General features: G+C 39.3%; 1 protein-coding gene across 1 annotated transcript in view; it reads right to left on the reverse strand.

Annotated features, from left to right (window-relative positions):
• Positions 1-25,645, reverse strand: part of LOC139715710 (serine/threonine-protein kinase 32B-like) — an 83,598-nt gene that overhangs the window by 23,795 nt on the left and 34,158 nt on the right. The window contains exons 2-5 of the mRNA XM_071627262.1: positions 17,957-17,994; positions 8,827-8,916; positions 7,668-7,771; positions 3,389-3,505 (exon numbers count right to left, since the gene is read on the reverse strand). Coding sequence (XP_071483363.1) covers positions 3,389-3,505; positions 7,668-7,771; positions 8,827-8,916; positions 17,957-17,994 — 349 coding nt within the window. The remainder of the gene's footprint in view (positions 1-3,388; positions 3,506-7,667; positions 7,772-8,826; positions 8,917-17,956; positions 17,995-25,645) is intronic.

The following is a 25,645-nucleotide window of genomic DNA, read 5'->3' on the forward strand; positions in this document are numbered from 1 at the left end:
TTTTGTTTCTTATTTCAAATTGCTACAATCTCTGCACAAAGCTGGACTCCTGTGGGGTCCTGCTATGGCCTACATAATGGGTTGAAGGATTTTTACACCAGTTTTGTGGCAATTTCAGAAGATGTAGAAAATGCCACACCGTTTTAGCAGCATGTGGCCTACTGTATACGCCGAATATTTCGTGAGGTTTTTATTTTTGCGAATTTCACGAGTCAGGTGCTATTCACGAAATCAAAAACACACGAAAATATTGACTCTGATCCTGATGTGAATGTGACATACACGTGTACATTTCTCTGTTCAGTACAGGACTCCGTGATCGCGAATTTTACCACTCGCGAAATCATTGTGAATTCCTGATTCGCGAAAATTTAGACTCGCGAAATATATGGCATATACAACATTCTACAGACTGTAGGAAAGAATGCCATAGCAGCAGTATGTGAAGCCATTGTACATCACTTTTTCCACCACATGCAACTACAATAATTTCCAGTTGCCATGGTGAGCAGCTTGGCAACAACCACGCAAATGTGAGTGTTGCATAATTTTATTTTCCTACTCACAGGTAATCACAATTTTTGTTTCTTATTTCATTTTAATGCAATCTCTACATGATGCAGGACGCCTTGGGGGTCCAATTTCTATGGCCTACAAAATGGGTCGAAGGATTTTTACACCAGTTTTGCGGCAATTTCAGAAGATGAAAAAAAAAATTCCACACAGTTTTCACCAGCATGTAGCCTATTCTACAGACTGTAAAAAAGAATGCGATATTAAAGCAGCTTGGTGTGACGCCATTGTGTGTCACTTTTTCCTGCGTATTTGGCATTGGAGCAGGGATTTGTGTGAACGATGAGCACTAATTGATCCCAGAGGTAAGCGTAAAAATCACCCAAACAATGGCAAAAAAGACATGTTGCAATTGCTGCTAAGTGCTGAATTGACATAAATGAGATCTTGACAAAGGCCAAATCTACGTGGGTAATTTACCACTTGAGCAACTACTGTCCATATCAACTCTCTTCCTCTTGGCACATTGTATCTCGTCTTTGTCTGCAACAAACAAACAGAAACCCACATACACAAATAAACAGACACACATATACACATACACACTCGTACAAAAAACAACAACAAAATAAACACATTTTTTCGTGCAATTCAACTGCTCCACACGCGGTCAACTTGGGTGCCTCAAATTCTCATGCAATCATCATTGCATACCACATAAGTGTACGACCCTTCATTAATCTGGATCACTGACCACAGACTAAACTTTGTTCCTTTCTGCCGCACCGAAAATATATTTTCAACATTATGTCTACAATAACGCCAAATAACACTGTCATCACACTTATCCCTAGTGGAGTGTACAAGTTGTATGGTCAGAAAATAAAATTTCAGCAAAATTTTGGTGACCTTTGACTTTAATCTGAAATCCATGTCATTTCAGGCAACAAATTATTTCTAACCCATTTCAGACCTTTGAGCCTGAGGGCTTTTGCATAAAATCTAATCAGCGTGTCTCGACCTCATGTAGCATCGATAAGCCAGATTCCACAAAAATTGATATGGCAGTAGATCAAGACCTGCATTTAACATTTCACCTTTGTAATCAAATATACCCACAGGCTTGTAAGTCTTAGTGGCTAGCACCATGACCATCTTGAACCTGTACTTGACTTGATGATTTCAAAGCAAGGTATGATGTACAGTGAGAGCAGCACTGCTAAAATCTATGCCCTCATTAACAACCTGTTTGGCAAGCGTAACTTTTAGCACATATGGAAGAACAAGAACATATGGAGCATTTTCTTATATCCTAGACATGCACACACACAGCGCACACACACCACAAAAGAATAGTGGCTGCTTCCTACATGATAAATGCATGTGGCGATTAGACAAGAGTTGAATAGACTGGCCACTGAGAGGTATTGTTTCAGCAACCAAACTACCGGTTATACTTTTAGACAGCTTCAATACTTAAAATGAATCATTTTTACTCTAGCCCAGAGAATATCTCTCAGGCTTGTCGGTGAAACTATTTGGAATCTCATGCAATGCCCTCGGGAATGGGCTGCAATCAGCGATATACCCATCGCTTCGACTCAAAATTGCAGAATTGCAAATCACAGTAAATCCTCTGCACCATTCATGTTTGAGGTTTATGTCATCAATATGGCCATCTGAGAGAGCGCTGAATCTGGCAATTGAGATGCATATATATATTATGTAAAAATGAGGCCCACTTTTCTGTCATGGGTTCCGGGGGTGCCTAGAATTTTGGAAAAAAGAAATACACTGGAATAGATGTTTCTGGAAGAGGGGTTGTGACGGCAAAGCTTCATCTTCTTTTGAAATGTTTTTGTTCATCATGCAAAGGGATTGAATGAAGTATAAAGAGTACCATACAAAAAAAAAGGAAGAAGAAGATGAGGATCATTACAACGTGTGATTGTCATAATGTCATTTTGATCTTAGTTGATCTGAAATTGAATTCCCCCATAAAAAGTACTACTCTTTGAATACTATAAAAACAAAGATCACAACCTTTTTTTCTTTAATATGATATTCAAAAATGAATTTATGCAAACTCTGATGCATGACTGCATTGCAAGCAACACTTGCATGCAATAAACACGCAAAATTCAACTCAATCTATGCTGCTAAGCATCCACTTTGTATTTAAGGTAAGAGAGTGCTTATATATCAATATACAGATTATCCTTTTAAACTGATGTCAAATTGAGAATGGGGTACATAATATGTGGAGAAAGTTTTCCTTTTTGCATGCACAGAGGAATTTTTTGGCGCCAGTCCTAATGAACTGCTGGCAGTCCTTAAAATCAATCAGAGATTCTGTAAACACTTCCTCCTTGACCGTATTGAAAAAAAGGGCAAAACAGACATACGATCATTGTGGCAGTCATCAAGATCTTGGGCAAGTGTCCTCCTTGGCGGTGTGTTTGAGGAGAGATTTTACCATCCATCAACCTCCTCATCATCCTCTCATCCAACCCGTCTCTTTTTCTCTCTCCCCTCCCACTCTTTCTCCATTTCTTTTTCCCCCCCCCCCCTTTCCTCTCTTGATCTATCTATTAGGTATGATATATTCTCCTGTATCCATCTATTTATCTATCTATCTATCTTTCTATCTGTCTGTCTATCTACTCTATATGCTATTCAGCCCTCTCAAAAGCCATCCTTCCTTTGTTGCTCCTGATATGTGTACCCTATAGTTCCGTGTATAAGGCAGCTTCTTTTCAGCACGGAAAATACTAAAAGTGGTGGTCTGACAGTCCCGATTCGCAAAAATCAGACTCGCTAAATATATGGCGTATGCAGCAAACATATCAATACACTCACACAGAGGGTGTTTTACCTGTTTGATAAGGTCGGTCATGGATGGATTCCAGTTGGAGGGGTAATGCACATTACTGGTGGAAAAGAGATGCTGGATGTCTCCGATGGAGGAGTTGGCATGGATGTCAAAGGGTCTCTGGGAGGGAATGGAGAAACATAGAAACAAAACAAGTTGATTATCACTATCATCTCATTTCAAAGACATCAACCCTTCAAGGTGAGACATACATGTTGTAGTATCAATGATGGCTTGTGGGGAAGGCAACATACCAAATGTTTCACCTGAAGCATTTTGAACACTATTAAATTCAAGGGTAATTTTTAAGTCCTACATTACTCCATCTGTGAATGGAACTGACTACATTTTATGACCTTTAATAGTGCACAGGCTACCCAATATCAATATCGCTGTTAGATTTCAGTATCACATTCAATGGCTTCCAATATGATATACTGTAAAACGAGGAATGTTTGGGTGCATTTTGATTTCGCAAATTTCGCGAGAGCCAAAGCAAAATGCATGTGAAAGTTCTTGTCTACACTATATGCATTGAATGTTAAAGGCAACTCGTGAAAGATTTCGTGCTGCAAAAAAGGCCGTCGGCTCCAAATCGCAAAAATTTCATGCCACAAAAGCATTGTGTTTTACAGTAATTATACATCAACTCAACAACACTTACAGGTCTTTCTTTCGAAACTGCAAAAGGAAAAAAAAAAGACCCTTGATTTTGTGGCCAAGGGCAATAGAACTCTTTTGGCAATCCAGCCCTGATGGTACTGTAAAATATGATTGTATCTGTTAACACAAAGGGTAATCTCAATCAAGTTCCACATGGATATTGTTATAATGGTTATCAATCTTCATAAGCATAAGCACAAAATCTGAATATAATACAACTGTACACGAACAGTCAACTTTGGACCAAGTTACCAAAATTACAATCACCAGCATATCAAATTAGTGATATCCGGAGTTTTCTGTTCTTCAATATAAATGTTTTAGTCAAATTCTTTGCCATGTTAACCACAGTTGAGATTTACAGACTTTGAAGAGATTATATCTAGCATGGATGATCTTGAAAACATTGCAGTCAATAAGAACAACAAAGACTCAAGCCCTCCGTGGAGAATAGACGCTCATTCACTTAAATAGTCTGCCTTAAAATAGCTGTAAAAATAATGCATAATTCACTCCCCTCTTCCCAAAACTTTCCAAAGAACACATTTCGAATTCAAGGGCAGCCACATGCATCCCCTCTCCCTCGAGCGTGAAGAAAACCTTGGCGCTCAATTCACTTAAAAGCATTGATTTCCTGATCACCATGGAGCCCATGTGCACCATGTTCTTATGTCTTCTGAAGCCGCCGGAACAAGTAAAATGGCCGTGGGGTAAGGGAGCTAGAGCGAGCAGTCGGTAGTGGCTGGAGAAAATAAATACTGACTTAGGAGAGCACCTAACTAAGCCTCTACAAGTGGATTCCTTCCTAAAGCTCCTCCATGATAATTATGCATCTTCACTACCCTTCCCTTGATGCAACAGGTTAGTCTCAAAACTTGAGTTCGGAAGAAAAAAAAAAAGAACCTCCAGAAGAAGCAGCACAGTGTCTATTCACACAAATACACAATTTACATTTTGCATAGGAGAAATAAAATGGAAAAGAGTCACATTAAAGGCATCTCATGAGAATCAATACATTCCATTGGAAGGGAGATTAAACAACTCAAGCTAAAGTTAATATTTTCATAACTTTCATTTTGACCTCTACACTGGAGAATACAGTCAACCCTGTCTTTAATAGTCGAATCTATTTGGACTAATGAAATAGCTTTGACTTCTAGAGAGTTTGACTTATGAGGGACTAAAATCCATAGAATATAAAGAGAAGAGGACTTAAAGAGACCTTTGACTCAGGCGAAGGTTCACTGTAGGACATGTAGCTGTTCTCTTTAATACTGCAAGAAAAACCTGGGTTCTGTTTTATAAAACTTCAGTAACACCTGCCACATTTCTACGACAAATTTGCTCTCAGCCAATCAGATGCAAGTATTTCAGTAGATAATAACAACTATCGTACCTTGTTAATACTGGTAGCAAGTTTTATGAAACAGGGCCCTGGTGTGACAATCTGTGACTGAGGTTTCTCTCTTACAGTGGAACCTTGTAAAAAAGAGGTTGGATGTAACAAACTTCTCTTATAACAATGTGACTTTGCATGTCCAAATTCTGGAGTAATCATCCCTGTTTGTGACACAGTGCTTATTTGCAGCAGGGGTCATTTCATTCATTGATAAAAAGGCCCAATCAGGTGCGAGAGTACCCTCACTTCCCATAACACTTGTTAGTATCTCCCGCTTTTCATTCTAAAGTGGGACTGAGCACACTGGACGTTCTTTAGCTGTTTTAGCAATGAATGAAACTGCCCCTGCTGCAAATAGGCATGCTGTTGCTAACAGGGATGATTACTCTGATTGATTTTGTACCCTGTGAGAGTCACAAATCTGATATAATGAGGTAATTGTTATGGTTTTGAGGTAATTGTTATAAGGAGGTTTCCCTATAAAAGTCATAAAGTCATTGATCCTCCATATTCAGCTGTAGCCTGCCGAGCTTTCTTTTCCTACATTGGTATTGTTAAGCTCTCCGTTATCGTACAAATCATATAATTATGTCATATATCAAATGCCCATTCTTTTGATGTCTTTGGTCTCTGTACTGTCCTTTTCTTCATCAACTTCTCTCATCCCTAATTTGTAATATTCTTGCTGGGAGTTGTATGCATTGCTTGCTTTCATGAAAGTTCTTTTTCAAGAACCAACTCAAGTATATAAAAATAACAACTATACAGGACGGTGATAGCTACATCACATACAAATGTACTACTGTTAGTCATTGTTACTAACATGTATCTTTTTTAGGGGGCAAGGACTTTAAGTGCAATTCCCACACCAAGGAAAAGCTGACTTGATTGATTGATACAATTAAACAATGAGAATGATGGGGGGGGGGGGGGTCATACAAATCGGACATACAATATGAAATAATGCCTCCGGCACCCTTCGAGCAGAAGCATATATAAAGTTATGGAATTGTTATGGTTTAGCATTATTTTCCACAAATAAACACAAATTAGAAAATGTCATAAAGTGTAAACAGGGCATACATGAGAACAAATGGTAAACATAAAGATAGACTGAATAAGACGTCAAGTACATTTGAAGGAGAGAAATTAATGTATGAAAGATTGTGGGACCCGAAAATTGGCAGTGTACGACATACGGCAGTGAACAAGATACTCTCTAGCGGCCGAATCTCTCATAATGAAAGAGGCCATGAATCCGGTGGATTCCCTCCGAAAGCCGGGTGCAAACTCTCCCCCATTGTTTAATCACGGCTGTGATAATGCCATAAGCGGCAGATTGGGCAAACAGTGCGGGGAACGTCGGGGACCCCCGCACTTCGTGCAAACTCCCGAAACTTGACCCAAGCGAGTCAACACCTCCCGTTCCCCGGCAACTCCGCTGAGCTCTCAAAGGCCAATCGGAAGAAGCTAATTCCGTTCTTCAACAAGGAACGACCCCTGTTCTTGGAATCTGTCACAAAGAGGAGGACCTTCCATGGATCTAGCCATGACTAGCGTTACCAGAAACAAGTTCCCACTTTGCTAAGCTTTCAAATAGCAACAACAACATCCAATCAAGGACATGCACGTCAGCAACCTTATTCAACAATCTATGGTACGTTGCTTTCCCAGAGCGTATGACACCACAGTCAAAACATTCACCACCACTGCTGTGACACATCTAAAAAAATCGACAGCAAATATTAAAACCAAAGAAATTTCACACTGACAAATTTATGTGCAGTCAAACCTGCATGTATTGGACCCTTGGGGATAACATAAAATGTCTATATCTAAAGATGGCCTTTATGAAGAGTGGCCAGTATTGTAGGGTTGCTGGACAACTTCATTAAATGTCTCTCCATAGGAAATTTGCAGTGGGCTCATATAGCAGGGATCCATCCAGATACATTTGACCAATGCTCTTTCAATGATTTCATTACGAAAGTTTGGTTATGCAAAATCAGATCATTTGATCATCTCCATACATATTCATATACTGTATATGATACATTTTAAATTCAATTATGATATGATATGATTTGATATGATGGATCTTGTAATGCTGGCTATATGGGTCAAAAAGGAGTTTAAATGTTGATAACAAATTTTGCTTTAAACCAGCGGACAGCTGTTTTGTGTGCAAATGAATTTCTATGCAAGGTGTGTTCGCATTACCTTCCCTCTGAGCATCTCATAGGCACATACACCGAGTGACCACCAATCCACGGGATACGAGTAACCTTTACAGTCGTCTGTCGCCGTCTGGAAGATTTCTGGTGCTATTTGTGACAGGTTGAAAGAAATACACACACAAAAAAAAGATACAAATCATTTCAATAAGTCAGTTCGGAGTTAGCTCATGGGCACATTGGTCCGAATGACCTTTCTTTTTTCTCAGTCGGTTAAGGGGCTCTTCACTCGTTTTCAGAGCAACATAATGCATAAGCTTTACGCAACGATTTATGGTATTCATCAATCCTGCTTGAACAAAGAATGAACTCGCATAAACCAGATGGCCAGAATGATCCGTCAATTAACACTTTGGGAAAGCATCCATTTCATTATCTTACATTGAATGTAAGAACAACCTCTTTCTATCGATATTGCCAAATACCACTTTTGCTGTCAGGTGGATGTGCTGGCAAGCAGCATTTATAAGGATTAGGCCTACATGAATAATCATTATACATAATAATACATCACAGACGCTTATCCCAGTGACTTTAAAAACCAACGTGCCTGTTGGTCCGAATGACCTTTTTTCTGCTCATGTGCAGAGTGGAACTCCGAACTGGCTTATTTCTGACAAAAATCATATCTCTTACAGTCAGATTACTGGAGGTGCTGTGGCAGTGGATAAGACTTCCGACTCCTAATCGGAGGACCCAAGTTCAAATCCCACCCAGTGCTTACATCCTTGGTGCGAGGGTGGTGACAAATGGCCTTGATCTTTGACCTTTCACCACTATCACTTCATTAAAACTTAGTATTACTGTCCATTTATTTCACAACACTTCCTATCAGATTACATTACCATCAGAAATTACTCAGAAAACCTTTTTAGCATAAGTTCTGTGACTTTTGACCTTTGTTCCTGAGGGATTTAGCCAAAATTTAGTGAGGATCTACACCTACCCGCATGTAGCATACCTTGTGGGCCAGGTACCAACTAAATCCATTTAAGAACTTTTTTTTTTTAAAACTTAACTCATAATGATAAGATGTGGGACATCCAGACAGCTAGACAGATGAATGGAGGGACAGACAGACAACCCGAGGAGGCATAAACTTTAATGAATATTTACCTTGCAGTGTAAAATGACATTGCACTCACCCATGTAGGGCTTTGTCCCCGACATAGAGGTACCGTATGTGTTCTCTTTGACTATAGTAGCTATGTTGAAATCTGTGATGTGAACATGACCTGTAGAAAGAAAAGAGAGAGAATAAGGGTTTTTCATAAATTGACTGAATACATTCGGCCATAAAATTACCATCATAACAGAGAGATACCATCATTTTCATTTCATCATCATCATCATCACAGTCATCGTCTTCATTTTCATCTTTGAGATGACAACCAGCATTAGAAATATGATAAACTATTACAGCAATCAATGACATCATGATCAGTTATCATTTGAGTAATCATTTGATATTGTTACCATCACAATTACCACCACCACCACCATCACCATCATCACAATCAGCATCACCAAAACCATCTCCACCATCACCATGACCTTCAACATCACCATGACCATACCACCACCACCATTACCAACACCATCATCACCATCATGAACACATCAACATCATCGAAACCAATACCATCACAATCACCAACACCATCACCAATACCACCATCACCATCATCAACACTATCATCATCATCATCATCATCACCATCACTATCATCATTACCATTACCACCATCTTTACCATCATTATCATCACTATCACCATCACTTTCACCATTACCATCATCGCCACCACCATCACTACCACCATCACCTTCAATCATTCCACATCACGCAACCTGAAATACTCTTCCAACAGGCTTCGCATTCAAAGTTGTCTCCACCATTCGAGTCATGACTGTAAGTACTGCGATGTTGACGACTTGTATTCCATCATATCAGTAAACATACAATGTATGTACAATCAAGTTATGAATGATAAATATAAAGTGAGTTTCTGCCAGTCCTAGGTTTCTATCACTGCTGCGTCAAACTGATTCTCTATTATCAAAATAAAACACATTGACATTACCCCATATCAGCATTCCTTCTATTGAAATTGCGCTCTCATTCTGAAGACACAACTGTCACTGGAGGCTGCAACTCATCAATTCTACATTTCATTATTGAAGACTACCTCATTTCCACAAAATTATTGTCCATTGAATGGAAACTCATATACCCACAAAATGACAGTCATTGAAGATGACAACTCATCACTCTTATGTATTGGCACATCAGGGTTGAGTCTGGCAACACAGTGATTCACTGGATGTCTTCATTAAAAATTTAAATCATTCACTTTGGCCCGAATTCACGAAGGTGGTACAATTGAAACCATGGTTTAAACCATGGACAATTTGCATGGAGTGCCAAGTGTCGCATGGTCTATTTCGTTACAAAATCAGTAATTTTGTTGACGAAATGGACAAAATGATTATTTCATTAACAAAATGGTCATGGAAAAAATGATCATTTTGTTAACGAAATGAACATTTCGTCGACGAAATCGACGAAATGACTGATTTTGTAACGAAATAGGCCATGCGACACTTGGCATTCCATACAAAATGTCCATGGTTTAAACCATGATTTCAATTGTACCATCTTCATGAATTCGGGCCTATGTCACCACCACCTGTGTCTAGTCTTGAAATAGAATCCAATCATATTGACAACAGGCAACATATATCATTATGTCAAAAGTTATTCTCATATTGTCATTGTGCATTGTACCTTTCAAGGAGATAAATCACAGGACACTATTTTAATTACCTGCCACTCAATAATGACCTTGTCTTCTGATCAAAAGTTGTCTTCATTTAAGAGTACCAACAACAGCCACAAAAAGCAGAAAAGAGCATGACCACATCAACCTGTTGTTTCCTAGATTTTGGAGGTCCCTCATGCATTTTAACCCATTGAGGATGGACTGATTTTGCTACAACTACATTGTAGCATTTCCCATAGACACCGGCCCGAGTACAAATGTATACTCGGGACTCGTCCTTAACAGGTTAATGCCCTGCATATCCATTTTATGCAAGCAATGGGTAAATTCAAAGGAAATCTCTCCTGATCCCTCGCAGTTATCCCCCAAGTTGAATTACCCTTCGGGTTTATGTCAGGTTAAAGACAGTGTGCGCGTGTGTCACACACATACACACTGCTGTAGCTTCTGACCACACGAGCATTGAGAATTAGGGATTTCTGGGACGAATGCTGAACTAGGGCTTTCTACAGCTCAGTCGGTAGAGCACCAGGCAAAGTGCAATTCGAGTTGCAAAAATTTCAATAATGTGAATAATATTGTATATGACATTGCTTAACTTCACACCTTTGTACAGATACCATCTTTGAATTTGTATATTTGAGTCTACCATAGACACAAGGATCCACACCATCACAAACTTAAGAGCAGCAAAGCTACAAAAAACAGAAAAAAAAAACCCAGGAGGAGGCGAGGAGAGGAGAATTTCACAGTGCTTGGCACAGCACTGCGAATGAGACGGATTCGTGGAAACCGCCATCATATGCAGATGCGGAGCATCGTTATCTACCGATATCGCACACACCGTGCGGAAAGGGGAGACAACATTGCGACTTTCACAAGCTGGAGACTTTCACGAGCCGGAAAACTGGGGAAATTAGATGCTCCGCGCCCTGACGAGCAGATGCGCTTGGATAAACGGATGGTTTGTAAGGCGATGAGCCCCCCCCCCGACACCTGCCCGGGCATCCTTCTCATCTGATGCAGAACTGGAGCATGCCACCCACAGGGGGTGGAAGATCAGACAATTTGGCCGAGTAAATCTCACTCATAGGCCTCGGGAGGCGAGGAGATATTAATTCCCCCCAGATGCTGCGGGAACTGTCCAGGGACTTTTTTTTTGGTATATTTGTATATGCACATACATACACATACGTAGAATATCAAAACAAAAGGCAAGGTCCCTCCGGATGCACACTATACCCTACCAGGGTTATTCCAATTTTATGGGCTTTAATAAAGTGAATCGTGCTTGTTTCGTCCATCATTCTCACGTTATTGGATATGGCCATGGCCATGAGAGATTATGGGAGGGACACTCGTGAATCAAGCAGTAGGCCTACTTGGTGATAGTTTATACAAGTTTATACATTTGCATAAATCCTCCACAGATAAAGCAAGCATTACTGTAATTTGCAAATCATATATTTCTGAAATATGAGAGCCTCCTAATCTTATCATCCTTGTTAAGTGTAATTTGTTTGATTGTTTTTTTATTTCAGAGTAATGCTATTAAATAGTTTATCTGCTCACAGACTTTAACAAATTCCATAAATCTATACATGGAGCTGTCATTTTATGTACCACATGATGTGAAATTATTAAAATCGTCTGGACTTTCCCTTTAGGTCCATGGGTAATTACTTCCTCCGAGTGGCTACTTAAACAATTCATCCTAACATCATTCCATCCTCCTGATAACAACCTGTTGATTTATTTGAAGCATTCAGTCAAGTAAACATGTATCAATGATTAACCCTTATCCTGCCACATTTGTGTATTCTCACCTCTGGCAGTGTGCCAAGTCCATGTTTACAGTGGACTCCCGTTATAACAAAGTCCTCGAAACGACAATTTTTTTTGTTTCATCAAGATTTTGTTATAACTGAACAAATAAACAATAAAGGACATAAGAGCGGATAATGCTGCAGCCTAAATTTTTATTTCACTGTAAGCGGAATTTTGTTATAACCGTGTTCGTTTTAATGAGAGTGCATGGTACTCACAATCAAAATAACAGTCCTGGTCTTAATACCTGTTTTATTTGACACATGATCAATTCTAATTCCATTGTTAATGAATGAGTAATCACTGCACACCCCCCCCCCCCTTCCCATTTTACTTTTTGTGCCTGACATAAAATCTTCAGCAGTAGGCAACCAGTGCTACTATCATAAATCTCCAAATACATGTAAATCTAGCAATGGTGGATAAATGCCTCGTCAGAGTTTGAACTTTCAATGAGAATGCAATCCTAAAGGGACAGCACTGTTGCAGGTGACACATCTAACATATCTACTCATTTCATGGTGGAAATATTGCCACTGGAGAATAAAAACACTAAAACAGCAGATGAGGGCAAACATGATACGAAAGACAGCAGCTTCATCTATAGTTTAAAATTTTAATAGAAACATTATGTAGTAGTAACTGACTCTCTTTGCTAAACTTACAGATGAGAGGAAAGGGCATAGAAATCAATTTATCATAATTTAATCAAAGGCATTTTATGTAAGTACTAAAGTTATTTGCTACTAATTCAATCAAATGCATTCACTCTATTTGTCATGTAATGTCATTTAGATTGTCTTCCAAACCAAATGCACTCATCTGTTCATCACTCTTGTGTCAGATGCCCTTTCAGATTAGGTGACCTTTAATATGAGAGATTTATGAATTCCTTCCTCCCCCCTCCCCCATAAAAAAAGAAAAATATCAAATGCATCTCCAAAATGGAAACACAGATAACATCAGAGTCCCATCAATGGAAAGTGAGCAAAAATGTGAGGGATCCTTATCTGCTGCAGCAGTCTCTTTACACTGGTGATGATGCTGTCGCTACGGTTACCAAAGCAGCCATTTTGTGTGGCAAGGATGGAAGAGTGATCTGTTTGGTCACAGAATTCGAAGTCTCCCATGCAGTTACTGCAGAATGAGATATCTTGCACCATTTAGGTGAGGGAATCCAATCCATGTTTACATTGATTTAAATAAAAACAGACAATAAAATCATACATGGGGAGAAGAAAAAGTATCATTAGAATTGGACAAGACAATGAATAGTTTTGGAATCCCCAAGTTTCACATTATCCAAGAACAGTGAAGCCAGTCACCGTAACATATCACTTTATGCAAAATCAAAAGAGAGAGGGGGAGAGAGATAGTGAGAGTGGGCGATGATGTATCATGGTCTCATAAGTGTCCCACTTTCTTTTCCACAAACCTTCACTATATTTCATGTTTTTCCATTTCTGTGAAAAGATGGGGGAAAAAAAACCCCTGAGTGCTCCTCACATCACAGTGTTCTAGAGTTGTAACAATTTAGCAGTGATGAGTGTATAGGGGATGAGAGCCACAGATGCTGAGGTATTGGAAAACAGTAAAAATGGTTTAGGATATTTGTACATGCCAGTGACAGCGATGAATTCATCAGACGCTAGGCTTTGGATTGATACATAATTTGCTGCGTTTTGATTACATGGATAATATCTTTAAAAAGAATGTAAAATTTAGAAAACTGAGATGGTAACATTGCAAAAGTCAGCTTTACATATACTTTTCTTCCTTTTTTTGATCTCTGACTTTATAAAGGTAATGTGATGATGTGTCACATATCATTTCTTTCATGATTGCCATGGAGGAGGAGGACAAGGAGGAGGAGGAGGAGGAGGAAGAGGAGAACACACACAGTTGCCATTTCGATAAAAACAAAACTTCACCCTGTGTGGACAGTTTCATGCATTTTTGAGAATGTGATATCATTGCAGAAATAAAGATTCACGTGAATATATAGTGCATTTTAATATTTTTTTTTCTTCACAAAATTATATTGGCACTAGCAGCATGTCGACTGTCAGCCATATTTAATGCATGAGGAATCAATATTAGTCTTTATGGAACCAAACATTAAATATCTATGACACACAAACAAAGAATATCACACTGGGTGGATATATTCATGCATTTCTTGAAATGTGATATTAATGCAGATATACACGTACAGATTAGCATGAATATAGAGTGTGTTTTAATATTTGTCCACATATATTCATACTTTGGCACTAGCAACATGTCGACTGAAAGCCATATTCAATGCATGAGAAATTAATCTAATGGAGCAAAGCATACAAAACATTTCCAAGGCACACACAAGAAAAAATTCTAAAACTCCACTACCATAGTGCAGCAGCACTTTGGCTGTGATTCGTTCGCAAAAAAAGTGGTCGTTGAACTCTTACCGGGGGCATTATACTCCTCAAAAAAATATTTCTTTTGTATTTTATCATTTCATGCCTTACGACTCCAATGAGCAAGCGTCAGTCAGCTATTTGCTCTGATATATATATATATAAATAAATTGTATCAATCTAATGTTCATTTCTAACAAAAGCTTTTGGCAGCTCCAGAGGCTGTATGGCATTACCCTCTGTCCACAGTAATTCAACTTCTCATTTTCAAAAATCTACATCAATTTCCTACCCAGTCACTGCATGTTCCACTGTCCGCCACATCCCAAATCACTCTCTATCTCTTTTAGATAGCAACAGCAGTACGTGCCTCCTCCTAGCTAGTCTGTGTCTCAGACTCCAATGAGTCAATCTCCACATCAAGTGCTTTTCATCCCTATACCTATCAGGTGATCCTATCAAGACCATGAAAGTCCCATATTTTTCGCTAAATGTTGACTATGTTGTAATTTCTGTACTGTCACATTCTCCAGACCCTGTGAAACCAATTACAGTGACATATAAGTTGTCCGACATTCTTCCTTAAATCCTACAGCATCAACTGTAATTCTTAAATGATCCTGCTGCTCAGATTTCTCCATAAATTTCTTTTACAATACATTCTCTCACAGAGAAACCATTTAACCCAGTGAATACCAAACTTTGTGGGACTTGTACAAAGTCTACAGAACTAGGAGACTCTTTCCTCCCAGTCGGGGTTAGGCATCACTCTTCCAATCAAACGTACCCGATTGAGGTCAGATTAGTTATCTGCAAACAGATGAGCAGGGAGAACTCAATTTTTTTTCTTTAGTTGGGGTTAATAAGGAAAGATCAATAACATCTCATGGACTCACAACAAATATTGTCCACAACAAATTTTGTCCCCCCTCAGGTATAAAACCATGTCACAGTGTACGAACTTGTGACAGAACTACTGTGTTCAAATTGCTGTAGGGGCATTTATCTGGCCACTTGCAGTTGAAGTGTTGGGTGGACACTTGCGACCTCTCGCCCCCTCAACGGAAATTGGGTCTTGGAGGAGCATGGCCGACCGACAATCTAATGGATGCAGATGAGAGGGTCCTGAGGAGCCCGTCTCTCTGCCAGCAATTAATCTCCACTTCATCAGTCCGGTACAACCGATACCTCGAAGCCCAAGCTGGGGCAGAGCTCGCTGAAGGGAGATGGTCTATCACCACAAATTGAGGGCAATCAATGACGAACACAAACCCCAATCATTCAATGAACGGCCAGGCTTCCAGACTTCTGTGACATCCACTGCCAGATGAAGGGCTCATTTGGGCTGCTCAAGGATCCAAACAGAAAATAAAAACAAACAACAAAACAAAACAAACACCACCTTAACACTGCCGTTATCCCAAAGTTGCACATAATGGCTGTACCATATGTCAAGTGTATCAGCAATTACAACTTTTCATGGCAACAGGTTGAGGGCCAAACACTTCACCAGCCTCATTACACAGTTCCTCATTCTTCATATGTATGCCACATTCTCACAGTAGGTCTTGCAGCAAAATAAGAATTTCCAATCAAAGGAAGGTTAAAAACAAAGTAGGATTATGGGAATAGCTCTCATAATGAGATTCTGGTTAGAAAAACATCCACACATCCACAGGAATATCACTGCACAAAGACATACAAACATACCACACATGGACAGACATCCAGGCATAAATCACAACCTTTTTTTTTCGCATCAGTCTTGCAATCATTTCAGGCTGATGCATTCCACAAAATATCTAAAATGTGATTTCATCTCAAGTTTATGTCTATTTCTTGTGGAGGAGGGTGGTGAAGGGACAAATGAGGAGGGGGGGGGGGGGTGGGGGAGGAGGATGAGAAAGAAACTTAAATGCCAAAGCAGCTGCATTGTACACCAGCATAAAACAAAGATGATCAAAAAACAAAACAAAACAGTAGCGATGATTGATATATGCACATCAACTCGCTGTCTCTGGCAAAAGATAGCTCTTCATGAGTCAACACACAGCATGATGAGAGAGTAGGGTGGGGGGGGGGGGGAGGGGGGATGGGAGGCATTGGAGAGCAAGGGGAGCAGCATAAATGAGGATAGAGAAACAGATGTCAAAGCAGCATCAATTCAGACAAACAAAACTGATACAATTGCATGAAAAGGATAGAACTTTACCCCCCCCCCCAAAAAAAAAAGGCCTGAGAGAAGAAAAATTCAAGCAAAACAATAATACAAAAATGATCAGCTTGACAGATGAGCAAATAGCAACACACACAGAAGGGAATTATGACAATATTCATATATTCAACAATAAAACAGCGCGAGAGAAAAAGAGAAAACCTCAGTGCATAAACATTCGACCAAGGATAAACAGAACTGGATGGGGGGGGGGGGGAGGGGAGGGGAAGAGAAATGTTATGACAGTCTCATACACAAACACCGGAAGATGGAAACAAGACACACTGTCATGGAGTGAGAAATAGAGAATAATGACAGACTGGATGGACACTCTTAAAGGGAACACTGGTCACTTGCAGACAAAAAAAAAAATAGTGGGCAGAGTGAGGGAGGTATTATTGGACAGAAAGAACCTTGGAATAGTGTGACATGATGACAAATCCCTCCCCCCCCAAAAAAAAAAAACAAAAACAAAACAAAACAAAACAAAACAAAACACAAAAAAACACAAAAAACACACCACCACCACAACAACAAAACAAATTCATAAAATCATGATTTTGATGGCACTTAATCATTAAAAAAAAACTTGTACGAAAATTTTCACAAGGACTAACATGATCAATAAGTAAATGAACAATTTTCATATGAACTGTCATCAACTCATACAGGAGATGACTTAGGCACACACTTATTTTAGATGTGCATTGTCATCTTTAATCTAATCTTTTTCCCAGCAAGGCCCCAAAAGTAACAATATCTTAACATTGTTTAAGCCTCCACAAGCATAGTACAGGAGCAGGTTACCAATGGTTTTATGGTGGAGATAGTTAAGTGACATTCTGATTGCCATCTGCCACTAAATTACCATGGAGATTGGGAGAGTTTGGACACAAGTGGGCTAAGGCCCTTAACTGCCTCAGGGGGTGATGATATGCACGCAGAGGGGCAATGCGCAAGCAGAAGATGCTGCTCTCATGCAATTGCATTTCCCACACAATGTCGTGAACTCGCACAGCGGGCACATTCATGATACAATCTTTTGTACTCACCGTCTTCATCTAGTAGAATATTGTCAGGCTTTATGTCTCTGGAGAGGGGAAAGAGTGGGAAGAAAAGAAATAAAATAAAGATGAGGGTAAATCATTGCAACAACAAAAAAAGAAAAGAAAAAGGATGTGTCATTACAGCGAATAAATGCTACCAATGCAAGTATAATGCAATATAAGAATTTTTTGATGCATTTTAAAGCACAGTAACTGCAAAAAAAAAGGGGGGGGCAAATTCATTGTGTGTATTCTGAAGTGACTTTTAGGCATTTCTGTGGCTTGATTGCCATGGGTGTAGTAAGAGGGTTCAACAAACCTTGGTGTCATGGCACTGATTTTTTTTTTTCATTGTACAACGAAGTCTACATGGTATATGCTCTCTGACTTCAACAATGTAAGCATAATCTATGAGGTTTTTGATATACTTGCTTTCATTTGATTCCTTCATCTTTTGTTTCCTTTACACTATGCATCAATACCAATCAGCAACACATGGGTGAAGCTGGCTGGAATATTAGGACTGAAATATTATCCAGTACGATATCTTTACTTGTGTGTGTGTGTGTATGTGTGCATGTGTGTGTGTGTGTAGAAATCACTTCAGATGTATTTTCTGAATAATTTTTCTTCAGAATTGCTTTTGATACTTGAATGCTTCCAGAAATTGTATTGCTTAGGTCACAGTAAGAATACCTGACTCAGGTTTTGCCAGAATATTTATGACAGGTCGAAATGGCCAAATACATCAATGTCCACAATGGACAAAACATTTTAATGTCACAGGCTGACAGTTTGTCCGAGGTTCCTCTACCAAAACTAGGTAACGTTACAAGCCAAAATTCTATAATTACAAAAGAATAATAAATAATAATATATAATAGATAATGTTTCACATTAATGACAAGCTCCAACAAGTCGCTTGGCAATATTTGCCAAAAAGCGAACTAAAAGATGCGGTTGCCAAGGGAAACCAGGTCCTCCATTAGCGGGACAATCCAACCCCCTCCATCTCGTCAACTCGGAGGGTATCCATTACTAGTGCAAACTTGGCTTCATCATATTCAAGGGCTTTCCACGGAAACAAATCGCAATTGTCAAGGACTCTCCAGGCTGCATATTGCCATGGTAACGGAAGAACGAAGTCCCCACTACGAGGATGGCAAATTGGGTCACAGAATGCGGGCAGTGAAGGGGAGCATGGTAAACATTTGGAGATGTGCACGAGCCAGAGCAGGCATTTTGAGATGTTCCCCCTTGAAACGAGAGCTTTAGTTTGGTATCTTCAAACTTAAGCATATAAGTACTTTGAATTCTTTTTCTCTCTCTCCTCTTTCTTTTCATCTTTCTTTCTCTCTCTCTCTCTCTCTCAATCACACTTCTCTCCTTTCCCTCTTTCCCATTTCAAAATACTTTTTTATCCGAGTTTCTGTAAGTATATTCATCATCCTGATTATTTCCACTTTTCTCCTCCAGTATAAATCTGTCTATCTGTCTGTCTCTCCCACCACATCATCTGTTTACCTACCATTCTACCCCTTTCCCCAGTCTCCCCCCCCCCTTTCTCCAGTCTCCCCCCCCCCCTTTCTATCTCTCTCCGAGCCATCTAATCACATAATCTGACTATCTATCTCTTCATCGTGATCGGCCCTTCTGACGTAGATGGGCTCAGATGCACACGCACCCATGAAATCACACATTCTCACATAGCGACACATTCCATCGGAACCTGATGATTCTCCACCAATCCCTGCATGCTTGCTCCGAGAGCGAGAGAGAGAGAGAGAGAGTGGAGAGAGAGATTTTTAACAAGCAGCTGTGGTGCTGCTATTTCTCCTCAGGCTTGTTTACCTAACATTTCTCGTCATTTCCTCCTCTCCTTCTCTATAGAGTTACATCCATGGGTCGTTTTCACACCGGTCGAGAAACGTCATTGCAATGCTGAGTTATGATTAAGATTACAATCCTGATTTGAATTATGGTGGATTCTGTGATTTGAATTTCAGAGCCACCAGAGGAGGCGTGGTTTCTTTCCCAGCTCCCATTAATCACCCTTGCGCGGTAGCTAGCGCGCACTTCGAGTGCAGTGCAAGCATTTGAGGAGCGCAGTTTTTCTGTGGAAGTGGTAGAAAGGTCATCGTAAGCTCCGCCCTCACAACATGACTTGGAGGTCAATCTATACACAGGACTGTTCTGTTCTGTAATCCTGGCAAATTGTGATTGGAAAACACCTCCGTGCCATCACTTGAATTGAGATTGGAATAACGATTCAAACTACCCCCTGTGATTTCACTTTGCATTCACATCATGGCAAAAAAGCGTAATTTGAGTCATGATTCTAGCGATGTGTCTCAACAATCGTGTTTCATATTACGCACTCTCAGTATGTGTGAAAACAGTCAGAGTCGAGCATTTTTCTCTCTCTTCACTGGCAATGGTAGAAAGTAATCATCGAAGACGTATGGCGAGAGAGTGAGAGATGAAAAAAAAAGTATAAGAGAGGGAGAAAGCTTGACAGCTGATGTATGAAAATGACTATCAAGGGACACACTGTTAGAACAGCTATATGAAGTTTACCACTTCCTCTCAGGTCTTTGCAAAATATACAAAGGCGACGGTGCAATCAGTTGAAATAAGACTGTCTGCTTCACTGGCGTGAACACAAACAGACTTATCATTCTCATATCAAATCAAAGAATACAATGTGCGGGAAAAAAAATGGGTGGGATGCATCCATGCTCATTTGAAGCCCATTTCACCGTTGATTTCAAACGAATGCTCACAGTGAACGAAGCGGACAAATTTGATTTGCATTTTACCCATGAGGAACTTGCACGAGAAATATCAATCTACTTGATCACGCCAGGGAATCGACTCAAACAACCAGTACATGAAAACTATAAAGAGATATCACGATGCATTTTCTCAAGTGCTTTCATTTCCCCCATTCTGAGAGGTCGCATGATCTTGAAATTTGAACAGCTAGGCTGTACCATGCCGACGACGAAGTCACGCTGAAGTTTGCACGAGAGGGTTTTGACTCGCAATGCAGGATGGGGTGAACGCCTGAAAACTTAGTAACCTCGGTGATGATTAGATTTCATCAAAGTGAACAAGACTGATACAGACAAAGAACAGTAACATAGGACGACCATACATTGCACGATTCTAGTTTCATTATTGTTGTTGTTGTTGTTGTTTCTGTCGCCTATCTCTCTCAGTTACCTTCTGTTATAATACAAACGTTACATGACTTCATTAGGGACATTGATTATGGTCCATTATTGAGGGGAAAAGTGGCTGGAAACTATACTCGCAACTACTATCTGTATTATCTATGATTTTCTACCACAGCAACTGGTCTTGACTCTTAACCAGCATTTCGTCCACATCCAAATCAAACTGCAATCCATTTATACGGCACAGTCTCAGAGAAGTTTGTGTACCCTTGAGCATTTTGACTTTGATGCACTGATGTACCATCATGTCCTTGAAAAATTTTCCACCTCACCCCATGGAGTTGGCAAGTCAGTAGCCTGCACAACATTTTCATGCGCACAACCTATACGTGTTCTCAGCACACCCCAGCCAGATTAAAACCGCCAATCCCTCTGGCGATGAAGAATGATCCCTAATCCTGGCATAACATGCTTCAAATGGCCAGCCTGATATCCACAGTGGCTTCTAGCCCCTCATCTGTGGGCTGAACAGAATATGGCCGCTGTGGTTTCAAGCCTGATTATGCCAACGCTGCCTACACATACCTGTTGGGTGATGTACGAAATCCATGGGGGTGGATATCTTGTCTTCTAATAGGAAATCTGTTAAAGTGTTCGCTTGACAAAAATGGTGTTCTTCAAACAGTTTCCTTCTCTAAATCTTCTCGTACTCTACGTCTTTGATCTCTCTTTTTCGACTCTTTGCATACATCCATAAGTTTGACGGTATCAGGCAGCTGTACTCTCATTCTCCCTCTCGGGATTTATCTTTTCCATTCTTCCCGCAGTGGCTGCGTTTATCAACTTTCCCATATTTGAAATGCATTTCAATACCCACTATCAAAACACATTTGCAAAAGCCTTTTGAATCATGTTTCTTGAATTGCTGCATTGATCAACTCTTTAGTAAGTCAATTGGGAGGCCCTGTCACTGCGCAGTTCTATTGCGTAGGATGACTTGAGGAGCGGAGATGTGTAGTTGGCAGTGATTGGTGTGAGCAGGTTCGAACTATAAATGCATTTCAAAACAACTTTGCATTTATCTACTCTACAGAAATGTGTTTGTGGCTCACATGTGTTTGCGATCTCACTATTTTCGGCATTTAAGAAACTTAATTGTTTCCAACCCCATAATCAAAACAGCTTTGTGTTTATCAACCGTCCAAAACTCTCTTAGTTGTTTGGAAGCCTTAATTCTGGCCCAGAAGTGAGTTGATAAACACACTTGTTGACATCTTTGACTTTTCATGTGCCATGCTCACATGCCCGACTCAGTCAATGGCTTAATTGCCAATTTCGCATATTTTGCTCAAATGCACAAACTCACCCAAACTGATCAACAAATCGCTTAATTCTACAGTACAATGATTTAGATCATCACGAGTTCAAAATTCCATATAGGGCCATTCTCAGATTAAGTGTTCAATTCCATGTGAGTAAAATCGAAAAATCAACCACAAAGTAATACATTCAAAGATGTGTTTTCGGAAACTTCAAAACCGGTCAAATACGAAACAAAAAGTGGAACATTCTAAATGATGGCCATTCATTGAGTAAAAATGAATTGAAATAGAGCATCATATATGATTTTTGATCACCAATCAGATACGTTACCGCAAATTTACATGTTGTATGGACTCCTAACTCTGAATTAAATTTATTGTTTTGATCCAATTTCTGTTCAGGAAAAGACATCTGTCCCCCCTAAAGATATTGGGGTTTTTCAAGAGGTAAAGATGTTGTCATCCCTTGCTAATCGGTAGAAATTATTTCTGTGTGGTAGGTTGAAATATGCTTTTTGCTGAAATGAAATATAACCTTAAGATTCACTTTGTATTTTTAGCAAATTTCGCTTACAAATAAAGTTTCGAATCCCACAAATCATGCAAAGGGAACGATCCGATCTGGAATTTCCACAGGAAACAAATATGAATTGCTTTCCTGGGGAAATAACTATTGAAAAACATCGAATCACCTTTGGTAACGTATCTGGTAAAATATAAGTAATAATTTAAGTTGTGTATGAATTAGTAAATATCACCTGTTTAATTATTTACCTCATGAATTGATGTAAAAATGAATGATGTGAGCTCAAATTAACCATTTTAAACATTGTACGTAATATTTAAACTATGAAATGTAGTGGAAAAGAGCCCTAAATGTGAAAGCTGAGTTCTTCATTCACAGAATATTCTCATCTTACGTCTGAATGTATTTATCCATCTGACTATAAATATTCATTAAGTTTTGATGGATAATGCAAACAAGGTTTAAAAAATATATTTTTGCAGGCACTTAGAAGTAAGTAGGTACAGTCTCTATGAACTCGATATGCTAAACAGTTGTTTAACCTATGGTAACGTATTTGGCTCATCCCTTTTAATGAAAATGAATAAATAATTGTTCAACTTATAGATGAATCTTGAGTAGTTCTTCATATGTTGAAAAGCACTAGAATAAATATGCAACAGAACACTGAAACTTTTCTCGGAAGCGTTTCATAAACTACTTTTTACTCTTTCAAAGTTTGGTAACGTATCTGGCGTACCGTAAATGAATCTGTCGGTGAAGTTACAGAGCAATTTCTACTGAATATTCTTCATTTGAACATAACTTTAATTTTTTATGGAAGCGTCATTCTATGCAGAATTGTTTTATGAACACTTTGTTTTACATAACATTATTTGTCACCGTGGGTGCCCTGAATTATACGTAACGTATCTGCTAAATCTGAAAAGCAAAAAACTGATATGCTGAATCTTAGCTTCGTCTTGTAAAATAAACGTTCAAAGTTGTTGCATAGAATATGAAAGTGGCTGGGTTTTATAGAATAGAACTTTGGAGTTTATGAGCACACAACGATTTGTCTGTAAAAACATTTACAATTTCTTTTCAGCATTTTGATTATGTGGTAACGTATCTGTCGAAAAACTTGGCGTTAAGTTGTGAGACACTGACGCAGAAAGAAAAATCATGTGGAAGTGTTGCTCTTTTTCACCTCTCTGTCCTTTTGGTGTAAGAATATAATCCTGAGGTCCAACAAAACGAAGCATGTAATGTGTAGGGATGAATTTTGACCAGATTTGATCCCCAGAAAGCGCAAGACCAATGAGCAAAATTCGGTCACGTATCTGGGGTAACGTATCTGTGGTAACGTATATGGTCGATCATATTATTATGAGAGCGATATCTACCAAATATTTCTCACTTGTACTAAACTTTAATGTTGAATCGGTGCGTCATTCTGAGGAGTAATGTATAATATACAATTTGTCTGACATTGCAATATCTGTCGCAGTGGGTGGCGTGAAAAGTATGTAACATATCTGTCCAAATAAAAGTGTAGAAAACCGATATTTCAAACATTGTACCGTATTCTCAATAAATAGCTGTTGCACAAAAAATCTAAGTACTTGCAATGTATGAAGTATATCCTCAGGGTTTCATATACACAGGGTCATTGCATAGTCTTGTTATTTTCGCAATGCTGTAACAATAAAGAAACTGGTAACGTATCTGGCGGTGAACTTGGCGACAGGTTTCAAAAGGCTATAAAAAAAGAAGTCAATAAAAATTTTGGAACTTTTTCAGTTTTGTGATTAGCACATATGATATGCTCATCGTCCATGAAAATGATATTTGGAAAGTGTGTTTGTGGACGGAGAGGAGCAATGAAACATAATTCTGAAATAGCCGGCGACACTGCGTTTTGGGGGTCTTAACGAAGTTTAACAGCAAAATTTTATACAAAAAGGCAGACAACCGCATTTGATCGTGTTTATTTTTAACAAATAAAGTCCTCGTGATATATTATAAACATTTAAATAGTATCTAATAGGTTTCAGGGAACCGCAAACTGTCATGGAATGTCGGCGACACCAAAATTCCGTATTTGAACGCTTTTACTGAGAATGAGCCTATATGCATTCCTCGCACAAGTAGATAGCTTGCATTGCATAGTGATTGACCGGAGGGGGGTTTTCGCGGAAATTTTTACTTTCTGTCACAGTTGTGTCTGCAAAAGTCATGCCTCCCAGACCTGGACAATGATGTAGCTCCTGACCATTTGCAAGAAAAATAACCATAACTTAGCTGTAAGATATAAGAAAAATAACCATAACTTAGCTGTAAGATATATGTCACAGCAAAGATTGGAATTTTCCTTACAACTTTGCTCACTGCACGTCTAGCATAATCGTTTCTTTAAAAAGTTAAGTGGCATTGCAAAACCAGAATGTTTTCCAAAAGCGCTCATGCATTCTGGTCTCAGAATAATGTGGCTGACAGGGGCTTTATACCGTGGCACACACAGATTTACAGAACCCTGCACATTTCCTTTCTTTGGCCTCTCCTACCCAGTCTCCCTCTGTGTTCTTACCTCTTCTATTCTCCAAAGCGTTTCTTACCTGCCCAGGCTAACCGTTCTCTCAGGCTATTCATACTCTCATCGTTTCCACTCTTCTCTACATGCACACAA

The sequence above is a fragment of the Diadema antillarum genome, unplaced genomic scaffold (genome assembly GCF_040938485.1).
Source record: "Diadema antillarum isolate AM-2024a unplaced genomic scaffold, OU_Dant_1.0 scf00000053, whole genome shotgun sequence".
NCBI classification, from domain to species: Eukaryota; Metazoa; Echinodermata; class Echinoidea; order Diadematoida; family Diadematidae; genus Diadema; species Diadema antillarum.